Genomic DNA, 12,153 nt, shown 5'->3' with positions numbered 1-12,153 from the left:
CTAAGACATGTCTACGCTACAGCAGCACCACCATAACATAGATGCTTCCTACACTGATGGAAGGGGGTTTTCCATCAATGTAGCTAATCTTTCTCCCCAGGAAGGGGTAGCTAGGTCAACAGAAGAATTTCCCGTTGACTTAGCCATGTCTACACTGGAGTTAGGTCGACCTAAGTATGATGTTCAGGGTATGAAATGTTTCACAGCCTGGAGCAACATCGCCAGGCCTACCTAATTTTTAAGCGCAGACCAGACATAAGTACTGAGCGAGGCTTGTAGACTAGAGTGCCCTATTTGCATGACAAACAGCAATGGTTCTTTTACCTTGCTATAGAGTCTTCAAATGAAACAAGGTGCATTCTAAAAATTGTGCTAACTCACACACTTCCATGGATATTTCCTGGCCCCACAGGCTCCCACAAAAAATGGTAAAGAAAATTCACGTACAAAGTAAACTGTGCTAAGAATAACACGGTACGGCTGACTTAAAAACTGCCAGAAAACATAGAGTTATCACTGCAACTTTAATTTAGCCCATCAAGTTTCATCATGTATATGGCTGATATTCTATTCCCTAAAGAGCCTCTAACTCACTGCATTCCCTTCCATCTTTGAGAAAATGCGGACCTCTTTAGTTATGGTATAGTTCAAACATCTTGTTATTTTAATAATTTATTATGCGTTTGGGGTTTGGCTTAGTGTAAAGAGAAAATTGTCCCATGAGTGGGTTCTCTCATTAGCAATTTCTACTTGAATTCCAGAAGGAATACAGAACTACATTTGTGGCTAGAGTAACTGAGCTTTGGTAAAACAACTTACACTAAAAAAAAATGCCAGTGTGATGAACTTGCTCAAGGAAGACTTTCTGAGTAGCACAAATACAGGCCGTATTGAAAAAAATGTCATCTGCATAATAAACACATCATGTCCAGGCTATTATCAACATACAATATAAATGGTTGCACAGAGAATGACCCCAAGCTTTCAAACGCTTATGCATATTCTTAGCTTTAGCTGTGTGAGTAAAATTATAACTGTTTAGAAGATCAGGGCCAATGTTTGCAGATGCTCTGGCCCTAAACAGGACTCAATTTTGACCGGAAATATTCTCATAATTTAATAGTCTATTTGTTTTATACCATCAGACTCTTTTCATTAACTACCACATGTAAGAAGCTACTTTGGTATGAACTAAATTAAACCACTTCATTTGCATCTCCTTGCTTAGCTGAATAAATAAACATACATGGAGAACAAATGTGATTGGGATGAGAGGATTGTGCCCTCATTAAGTATTTTATCATTCAAAATCTTCCAAGATTTTGCACAAGTCACTTGTAGGCATCCACAGACCAAGTCTGGGGTGACAGGCGTGCGGAGCGGAAAGGGGACATGTACCCTTCACAACACGTTTGTGATCCGAGGTCAATTGATTCAAATCTAAATAAGAAACCCACCCCAAATACAGCCAGAGAGGTTTGAACTGTGAATTAATTGAAAAAATTAGCCTTCAAATCTTCATACTAAAACTTTTTTTTTTTTTTTTAAAGACCTGCTGCCGCCATGGACCATCCTGAGGTGTTTAAAAAAAAATAAATCATTCTTCCATTAAAGACTTAATGGCCACGTTTTCAAAAGTGGGGAGATTTGGTGCTCAGTATTATTAGTCAAGAGTAGCCTTTGAAATTAAAGGTAGGACACAGTGTAACCTAAGCAGCAATTTTCTCACAGTCTGCATTTGTTCTTGGTGCAGATTTAAGAGATTCTTGCTTTCTTCTTCCCTCACATTTCTTCTGTTCCAGTTTCTCCATTTGTGGATTGGTCCTAGGAATATATTGCAGAGGAAAGGTGTTTCCAAAGAGGTGGCTTTTGTCTTTAGCCCCAGATATACCAAGGTCAAGCTCCTTCTAATTTCTTTCTTGTAAGGTGCTCCCCAGCTGAGGTTCCACCACTATAAACCTTCTAGCCTCAGCTTCATGACTTACATTTATCATACCATCTTTATGCTGTATGTGTCTTGGAGCAATGTGAATGGCTTGGCATTCCTTGCGGTAGATTGGAACATCCCCATCATGTGGGTAGGGAGGTGATGTGTTGCTACCTGCCTTTGTTGGTTAAGAGATGTACTGCACCAGCTTCAGATGCGGTCACATGGCCTCTACCTTTGCTCACAAAATGTAGACTCTGAAACAATACGACTTGCCATCCTCCCCTCCAAAATGACTGTCGTGTGCAGTAAAATTTTAGATGCAGGCAATTTGAAACCGGTGCGTGCCTAAAAATATTGCACTTGCAGTTTCACGTGGGTAATCAATCTTTTGCTGGTGCAAATAACACTTGTAATTTATATGGCATTTAGTTCTCAAAATGCTTTTCAAACATTTTGTAATAAAGCCTCACAAAATCCCTGCTTGATGGGCACGTTACCCCCGTTTCATAGACAGGGAAAAGTTAACGCAAAGAAAGCTCCACCGCAACTTTTTGAGAGGCCTCTGATTAGCTATCTCATTTTTGCATACTCAGCTGTAGATATCTTGGGCATGATCTGCAGAGATGCCATGCATCCATCACTCCAGCTGAGTTTAGGTGGAGTTGTCAATGCTCAGGGCTTATGAAAATCAAGTACAAGATGTCTCAAGTTAGCCCTCCCCCCAGCGAAGACAACCAACACCAGTGATTGTCTATGACAGGGGTGGCCAACCTGGGCTGGAGAAGGAGCCAGAATTTACCAAGGTACATTGCCAGAGAGCCACAGTAATACCTCAGCAGCCCCCCATCAGCTCCCACCCCCACTCCCCGCGCCTCCCGCCCACTGTCAGCTCCGCAGATCCGCGCCATGCCCCCTCTCTCCCGATCAGCTGTTTTGTGGCGTGCAGGAGGCCCCGGGGGAGAGGGGGAGGAGCGAGGGCACAGCAGGAAGGGGTGGAGTGGGGGCAGGGCCTGTGGCAGAGCCAGGGGTTGAGCAGTGAGCACCCCCCGGCACATTGGAAAGTTGGCGCCTGTAGCTCCAGTCCTGGAGTCGGTGCCTATGCAAGGAGCTGCATATTAACTTCTGAAGAGCCGCATGGGGCTCCGGAGCCACAGGTTGGCCACCCCTGATCTCTGATCATTTTGACCTAAGACGTGACCACAAAGCCACCCATCTGGTGTCCACGCTCACTTGTCTTCTTAAGGAAAGGAGTACTTGTGGCACCTTAGAGTGCCGATGAAGTGAGCTGTAGCTCACGAAAGCTTATGCTCAAATAAATTGGTGAGTCTCTAAGGTGCCACAAGTCCTCCTGTTCTTTTTGCGGATGCAGACTAACACGGCTGCTACTCTGAAACCTGTCGTCTTCTTAAACCATTCTTCAGTTAAACCAGGATTGTGTAAGATTGTAAGTGGTAGGTGGAGAAAGCTGACTTATTCTAGCTCGGTGTAGCACCTTGCATGCTTTTGGGGGCTCTATAAACTAAACTGTATTTAGATAATTACCACCTCACAAATGCAAAAAGCTTGCACTAGTGCAGACATAGAGGTTACTTGTGAAAGTGCACGCAGATGCTGCAGTGGTAGGTGGCAGTATAAAACCCCGAGACAGAAAGGCCCAGATGTTATGTTCCATCTGCATCCAGACCCCTTTTCAAATGCACCCGAGTTTGCGGTGCACGTGGGATGCTTTACTACCCCCGCAAATGCAGACCTTGCGGCCTCACCGCCCTGTTAAGCGAACACACTGCCCGTTCCAGCTCATGCCTTGAAAACAGATTTAAAAAATCTTCAAGAGCTCGCAGCTAGGATTTCGGGGGGGGGGGGGGGGAGGAGGTCATCTGCTTCTGGGGCTGCCCTGTTTCCTCTGGGTCAGGAGAGGAAGCAAAGCAGCTTAGAGTCTGGCTACTACACGTGACTTGCAAGTCGCACCCGGGCGGCCGGTGCGAGCGAGCTCGGCGGCGCTTCCCTCCGCTCCCGGCCACACGCGCGGAGCAAGGGGCGCCGCGCAGCCCCCGGCGCCGCGCGTGCAGAGCCCGGCCGCGGCTCGCGCCAGCTCGGCCGCCGCAGGTCTCGGGCCGCCGCCGCGGTTGCGTCCCTCTTCCCTCCCCCCCCTTCCCTATTGCACATTCTCTCCTGGCGGCGGCGCCCCACTTTGCAGCAGCCCCACCAGCACCCGGGAGGAGGAGGAGGAGGAGGAACATGGCGACAGGGAGCAGCCGTGGGGAGCGGAGACTCCCCTGGCTGGCAGCCCTGCTGCTGCTCGCCTGGAGCCCCTACCCGGCCGCCGCCAGGACGCTGCGGCTGCACGGGGGGGCTGCAGCCCGGCCGCAGGACCGGGGCTTCGCGCTGCTGCAAGGAGCGGCGCTGAGCCTGGGTGACAGAGGGACGGGCAGGGCAGGCGAGAGGCTTCAGCCGCGGACGAAGAGGAGCGCTGCGGAGCAGCAGCAAGAGCTCATTAAGGTGTACGGACAGGTGAGTAGCGTGGCAACACCCTGCGAGTCCCCCGCTGCACGCTTGCCTTGCCGGGGTCCCCTTGCAGGACCCCGGGTTGCAGGCGTTCCCGGCCACGGAACCCCCCGGTTGAGAAAGGGGAGCGTCGCTTGCAATGAGGGGCATGTCGTTGTGTGCACGCCTTGCAACCCCGGCTTCCAGCGGCACTCGTTCCGTGCATCACGTTTCCCCTCCCGTGGCAAAGGGGCTGCTAGGAGCGCTGTGGCTCTGTGCAGTGCTCCCCTTATAGAGCGGGGGTGTTGAAAGCAATGCATGGAGTCATTCTCCCCCACTCCTCCCGCCCGGTCACTGGCACGCACTCTGCATATGACCGGAGCACCTTGCATCTAGGCTCGCTCACCTGTCCAAAGCACCAGACCCTCCGTGCACATTCCCCGAGCTCTCCCCCCGTTTTTTCAGGAAAGGTGGCCCAGGTCACGCACAGGTCCCGTTAGAGCCAAGCGGCGTGATTCGTTGCTCCCTGGTTGGAGAACTCAGAAGTGTTTATTTTAATATTTGGTAGTTAAAACCAAACCGAGCAGAAGGGAGAATTGCATCATTCCAGTGCAAGGGAGTAAACACTGTTCTGCTTAGAACTAATATTAAAATCACCCTGCATGCACCCCCTCATCAAATAATTTAAATGGCAACTCTGAACCGTTTTACTTGGGGGGGCTCTGGGTGCTGCAACCGGAAGGGTAAATTGCCTTCTGCCATACAGAGGTTAGGTTATCTTGTAAACAATCAGAAATAGTGCAGATGGTTTCCCCAGTTAGTGTGTCCTCTTATCAAGTAATCAGACTTCCTCTTGAGGACCTCCTTTAACCCACCCCCCCGACGGTGCTAATAAAACAATAGGCTTGGTGGTTAAATTCAGGGAGATCTGTGGTCGGGTTGTGATATTGACAATACCAAGGTGACATTGTATGGCCCACCTGTAAACAAATCAATTAAAAAAAAATCAAATTTCAGACTGAAAATTGTAAGTAGTTTGAAATCAACTGCACAGGCTCTGTTCTGACACTCGGTGCTGTGCAAATGACTTCCATTCCCCCTAAAGTGGCATCCAGTCCCATTTTGTGTATAAATACAACCTTCACCTTTTGCCTCGAGCAAAAAGGCGTGGGTGGCCTTTCCTGTAGATGGGACAGGCAGTTACAGGTTGAAAGTTTGGGTGCTGAAAGTTACTCAGCCTAGTAGGTGTCCTGAAATGACAGTTCTGAGAAACTGATGACAGATTTTGGAGACAGACATTCCTCCCCCTGCAGCTTGTAGCCCACAACACTCCAGCTCCTTCGCTGGCATGAAGTGCATTAGACTAGAGACTGCTTTAGGCACACGTAGCAGCAGGACTTGAAAGAAAACCTTTTGATTTTAGTCATCTAAATGTTAGCAACAGATAAAGACACGAGACTTTTACCCCTGTAAAAGAGGGTAGCATCCCCTATAGAATGATCTGCCCTTCTCTGGAAACGACGAAGGGGAAAGAGGGGATTGCATGGAAAAAATCACCCACTTTGCCGTGAAACTATAAATGCACATCTTGATGGGGTAGAGGCATTTTATTCAGACTGAACAGAATACAAAGCACAGCTAAAATGAATGTGGCTGAGTGATTTGCACTTAGTACTTCACTTATCCCACCCTTCCGCCATAAAAGAAATCGCATCCCAAGGCGGCATTTTATATGCACCTTTCTGAAGCCACCATGCAATGGATTCAGGATCTGCCTTCCATCAACCCCGGGGGCGGCGGGGGAAGAGGGAGGAGAGAGAAAAGGAGCTTGTTTCTGAATAAAGAAAAGGAGTACTTGTGGCACCTTAGAGACTAATCAATTTATTTGAGCATCAGCTTTCGTGAGCTACAGCTCACTTCATCGGATGTCTCCAAGGTGCCAGAAGTACTCCTTTTCTTTTTGCGAATACAGACTAACACGGCTGTTTCTGTCAACACTATTCAGAAACAGGTAAGTAAGTGGTGTGGAGATCAGAGAGTAGAAGTGTTTCACTGTAGTCTCCTAGCGCCAGTTTTGATACTGAACACGTTTCACTGCATTGACAACAGCTCGCAGAAACCCTTTTTGAGAATTGCAGGGGGTCACTTTAAGCAGGGACAGGAAAGGAGTGTTGTAATGCAGCTTGCTTGGTGCCTGCTAGAGGCAGCCCTGAAGTTAACAAAGCAGCTCATGCAATTTACAGAAGGCCTCACTCCATTAAGTTATTCAAGCGATGGCCTTTACTTGAACTTGGTTCTGAACCCCGCGTTAGCTCAAGGCTGCTCAGGGGAAGTGTAACTAGCCATCATTGAGCAACGTTTTGCTTCATGCTTCAGTCTGGGTTTTGCCACGTAAAGAAGTCTAGTTTCCCCACACATTCTGACCCTTAATGCCATTTCAGTTCATCACATCTTACAGATTTTTTTGCTGATATCCTGAAGGGAGAATCCGGCAAAGCAGCAAGATGTGGAATGGGATCTACTGATCCATCCCATTTGAAATAGAGGATATAGACTCTTTGGCACAGTAAGAGCTGCTTTAATGGTGAAGCAGGAAAAGAGCAGGTTGGGGAAAGGCTGCTCTGAGGTCATTTCTCCGAACGCCTGGAGAGAGCAGTTCCTACACATCTGACACAATGCTTGTTGGGTTCCCTGACACTTACTGCATTTGAGAGAGCATAATGAGGTCATTTGCAGAGAACCTGACACTCACTCTCGCTTTTGGTATTACTGTTCTATCAATTCCCACTCAGCCTCCAGTGGCTTTCATTCAACCCTCCTGAACAGCTCAGGTGGAAAGTTTTGGCAGCAGTCTGCAACATCAGAGATTGAATAAAACCGACCACAGTAATGCCATTGCCAACCAGACCAGGACAAATGGGAAGCAGCAGTAGGAGTAAAACATCAAAGTTCCACTTTATTTGGCCTTTTCTTGTTGCCTTTAATTTTCAAAGAGCGCTTTCCCTGGAGAATTGAGTCACTCTTCCTAACAGCATGATACGCTGTTTTGAGGCTTGAGTTTTAACCTCTTGTCCTTCCACAGGGCGACTGTCAGCTTGAAACTTCATTGCAGAAAGAAGTTTCCGGTACCATCTTGCAGTTTTTAACTATGGCATTTTTTCTTTTTTAAAGTGTCCTGTCCCCTGTTACTTACTCAAACAGAGGGAAAGGACGAGCTTAGTGATTAGGCAAGGGACATTCTAGAACTGAAGTACTGTCAAATGCACCAACGTAAAGGAACCCCTCTCCTTTTGTCACAGGTGTTTCTCGTAACCATAGTAGGAAAAGATTCAGACAGAAGGGCAATTTTAGAAAGGGTCAGCATCAGCTTTAGACTCCAGTTGAGTGAAGTACCTTGGATAGATCAGTCCAAGACTGCTTCAGTCAGCAAGACAAAGGAAACATGCTGCCCAGCTTCTATTCACAGTACCTTCTAACAGCTGCATATCGGGCAAAATCTCATGGAGGCCCCATCCAGCAATAAGGTCTTGCTAAGAGTCTGCTTGTCCATTGGTTCCTTTTGACTTGAACAAAAGCAGATGGGCAGCGTGATTTTTTGGGGATACATTGACTAAAAGCCCAATGTGATAGACACACGATTTGGGGCCTTTGCTAGTGGTCACGTCAGCTCTCATATCCCCATTTTGTTTCTCCAATAAGAAGTCCAGCTCTGCGTGTCCCCCTCAGCCCTCTCCAAATAGGAGATAAAGAACCTGAACGAAAATGCAATACTAAGCACTTCTCAGCTCCTCAGGGATCTTTACAAACCTAATCCTGGCTCTGCAAAATCTTGGACAAATCGCTAATCCTTTGATTCCCCCCCCCTCTGTAGCTAGGGGTTAGTACTTCCTATCTCAAAGGGAATGCTGCAGTTAAGGGTTTGTAGAGTCCCTGGCTCCTAGTTGTGTGTCTGGGGATCATCAGGGAGCCAGAGACAGGAAATGAAAGACCTAAAGCTGGGGGGCTCTATGAGACCAGGGTATAGCTTACCTAGTGCTAGGTGCTTTAAGATCATTCCCTGTTCCAGAGAGCCAACAAGATGGGTGGCAAGGACGGGGAACTTTCCCTCTCAGCTGTCATTTGGCTTAATGTGCAAGCTTAAGGAATTATAACATTCCTTTTCTCCCCCACTGCATTAAGCGACAGTTCCCTGGATGGTTTCCGGGAGCCAGTTTTCAGAAGCACTGAGCACCCATAGCTTAACTCTGTAGGAGCTGCAGGTGCTCAGCACTTCTGGAAGTCAGGCCCTGCATCAGAGACGTACAATGTATTTAACTTAGTGCTCTGCTCCAGGTCAGATCATCAGGAGCCTTCTGTCTTCCCTTTGCGCCCCTTTTCTCCATCTGGCTCTTGCTTATTTTAAGGCATCGGCCGCTGTGTTTCAGCCTCATAAGCTGCTCAGGAGACTCGGTTTCAAGATAAGAGTGGGTTTTTGCTCATGGGCGCAATTGAAACGAATCAAGACAACGCAACCCTGGGTTCTGCTCAGAGCTCCAGGCAGCCTGGCGAGACGTGCCGACAGTTCTGAAGGTTGCTCTTTCGACACCTGCACTTCTGGGGGTGCATCAGCAACTTGGTTGCCTCTGGATAGCCCCTTCCCTGCTGAAGGCATCATCAAGTGGTTGGACCAAAGACATTAGCTGTTGTTAACCTGCCCGCAGCTGCTCCTTTCCTGTCTAACAGTTCCAGTGCTTTTAACTCCGTGCTTCCTTACAACAATAGCACCCCTACACCCAGAGAATCCTGAGAGCGCCATTCGCAGCCCGCTGTCACAGATCTCTGTTGGCGTCCAGAGCACATTTCAGCCACCTGAAAAACTTCCTGGGACACCCCAGATGTGTCCCCCTTAGGAATAAGGGGAATTCCATTCCTAGTGTATATTATTGTGTGTGCAAGAGGGAGAACAGAGATCCCCACTGTCATTGCATGGCTTACCTCTTCTCTGGACTAGCTTTCCTCCACCGCCGTAGAATTCAGTATCTGAATCCGCTTCGTGCCGTAGCCAGCTTGGAAGAGGAACCAATGAACCAGCACAAGCGAGATCTCAGTGGCTGTCTCCCAACTCTGATGGAAACAAAGGAAATGGACACGTTAAGGAGTGGAATTTCCTAGTTTAAAGCGATGAAGCGGTGTGTAAAAATTCGACCCTTCTTTGTCCACACACAGACCTCCCTCATCCAGGCCTCGTCTCCTGCCTCAGTTTTTGCAGCCTCCTCCGCACTGGCTTCTGACACCCATGCCATCCTCCCCACTCCAGTTCAGACAAACTAGAGCAGTTAAAAGTCTTGCTCATTGACCCCACGTTAAACCCCTTTTGAAACCAGCCACTGACTTTCTCCGCCACATCAAGTTCAGACTCTTGCTGTTGTTGTCAAGGCCATGCGTAATTCTGCCCCTTAAAGACTACTTTACTACCCCCTTATGTTGGTGCTCCAGCCCTCTTCACTCTGCCAATAACAGCAGCCTCAATTCCCACTCAAGGGCTATGCATGGAGCATCGTCCCCAAAGGGGTCTGCAAAGCCCTTTTGCATTTATGTTAAACAAAAGAAATGTCACTAATAAACTGTAGGCCTGTCATCACCTCAGTAACCTTTCCTCTTAATGCATGTTCTTTGGGGGCAGAGACGGTCTCGTCCTTGTGTTTGCATAACACCTACTGCACTGAGCCCTACTGCAACCTACATTATATTACAATGTAGTAGGTCCCTACAATGAAACTCAGTCTGGGTCTTCAAGGTGTTAATTTGCCAAGGCTGGTGAGAAAAATCATTTGAGTCCCCCTGCATCCCACATCCAATAAATAATATCCAGCTGGCTTTTTAAAGAGTATTTTTAGCTGGGTTATGTAGCACACTTGCCCATTGCAAAGCACTGTCAGAAATATCAGATTGATAGGTTTCATCCGGGGGTGGCAGTGCGGGTGGGTGGGGGAGAAGAACAGAGGTAAAGTAACTTGCTGAAGGCCATGCTGCAATTCATGCTGCAGAGCTAAGGTTAGATTTTCGGAGTCCCAGGCTGGTACCCCATGCTCAGTTTGCTTCACTGTATTTTGTTTTGTTTTCAACTTGATCATATTTGAGGATTGCCAGATCACATTTTGTTAATTTGTTTAAGGGGCAAATAGCCCAGCATCTGTGGGAACAAACCTTTTCTGGGGATTGATCTGATTGTGAGAGGGAGGAGGGGGAGAGAGGAGATTTGGTGATGTGGACAGAGAACATTCTATTTTTGAAGAGTATAGAAATCTGCCTGGCAGGGCAAATTCCATCTTATGTGAATACAGAAATCAATTTCACTACATTTGAAATGAACCATACTTAATTTTGACCTAATTTGCCAGCCCATCAATAATTGTCCTTCCAAGAACAGAGTTTAACCTTCTAGCATCCAGCTTTTGTGCTGGGTGTTTGTTGGTGTCTAGTACAAATGATAATTAAACAACCCTTGAGCATTAGGTAGCCAGTCTGAATTGTCAAAGTAACTTTTGTATGGTTCAGACAAGCTTACTTGTAGCAATATAGAAAATCAGCCAAAAGCTCTATTTTCTCCCATTCATTCCCAAAAATCAGAGCAGTATCCAGCTGATATAAATCAGTTAGTTAACAAAAGCATCCAGTATCATCCCCCACACACCCTGCATACAGATGGTGCAATAAAGGCACAAAAGTGAAGTGATTTATGCAAGGGCACATAAGAATGGGCACTCTGGGTCAGACCTATGGGCTATCTAGCACAGTATCTTGTCTCCGACAGTAGCCAATACCAGAGCTTCATGGGGAGTGTACAGAACAGGGCAATTTTGTAGATATCTATCCCTATCTTCCCCTCCTGGCTGCAGGCGGTTTAGGGTCACCCCAAGCATAGGGTTACATCCCTGACCATCTTGGCTAATAGCCATTGATGGACCTATCCTCCATGAACTTATTTAGTTCTTTTTTGAATCCAGTTACACTTTTGGCCCTCAACATCCCATGGCAACGATTTCCACAGGTTAATTGTGCATTGTGTGAAGAAGTACTTCTTACTTGTTTTAAACTTGCTGCCTGTTAACTTCATGATGTGATCCCCGATTTACATAAGAACGGCCATACTGGGTCAGACCAAAGGTCCATCCAGCCCAGTATCCTGTCTGCTGACAGTGGCCAGTGCCAGGTGCCCCAGAGGGAGTGAACCTAACAGGTAATGATCTAGTGATCTTTCTCCTGCCATCCATCTCCACCCTTTGACAAACAGATGCTAGGGACACCATTCCTTACCTATCCTGAATAATAGCCATAAATGGACTTATTAACGAATTTATCCACGAATTTATCCAGTTCTCTTTTAAACTCTGTTATAGTCCTAGCCTTCACAACCTCCTCAGGCAAGGAGTTCCACAGGTTGACTGTGCGCTGTGTGAAGAGGAACTTCCTTTTATTTGTTTAAACCTGCTGCCCATTAAGCATTGTGCAAAAGGGAAAATAATAAATAGGGTAAATAGCACTCAGGAGACCAGGGGCAAAGACAGGACTGCAACCCAAGTCTATTAAGTCCTAGTCCACGGATCTATCCACTGGACAACACTGCCTCTTATAAACTTGACCATACCATTGCAGCTAGCGCTATAACTTTCTGCATTTACATTCTGTCCTCACCAGTAGGATTTTGGTGGGAAGAGGTGGCCTTATCTCTGTCTCTGATGCTTGCTTTATGCTGAAAC

At 47.2% G+C, this 12,153-nt stretch overlaps 1 protein-coding gene across 3 annotated transcripts in view; it reads left to right on the top strand.

The window, feature by feature from the left end:
* The first annotated feature begins 4,104 nt into the window (after nucleotides 1–4,104).
* Nucleotides 4,105–12,153, top strand: part of SORL1 (sortilin related receptor 1) — a 99,654-nt gene continuing 91,605 nt past the window's right edge. For 2 of the 3 annotated variants that reach the window (XM_074936846.1, XM_074936845.1), the window contains exon 1: nucleotides 4,106–4,441. In XM_074936846.1, the coding sequence (XP_074792947.1) occupies nucleotides 4,169–4,441 (273 nt within the window). In that variant the 5' untranslated portion in view covers nucleotides 4,106–4,168. Of the gene's footprint in view, nucleotides 4,442–12,153 lie in introns of all 3 variants that reach the window. The other variant, XM_074936847.1, reaches the window with a different exon arrangement.

This window comes from Natator depressus, chromosome 22 (assembly GCF_965152275.1).
Source record: "Natator depressus isolate rNatDep1 chromosome 22, rNatDep2.hap1, whole genome shotgun sequence".
NCBI lineage: Eukaryota > Metazoa > Chordata > Testudines > Cheloniidae > Natator > Natator depressus.
This window is presented reverse-complemented; position numbering and strand designations above follow the sequence as displayed.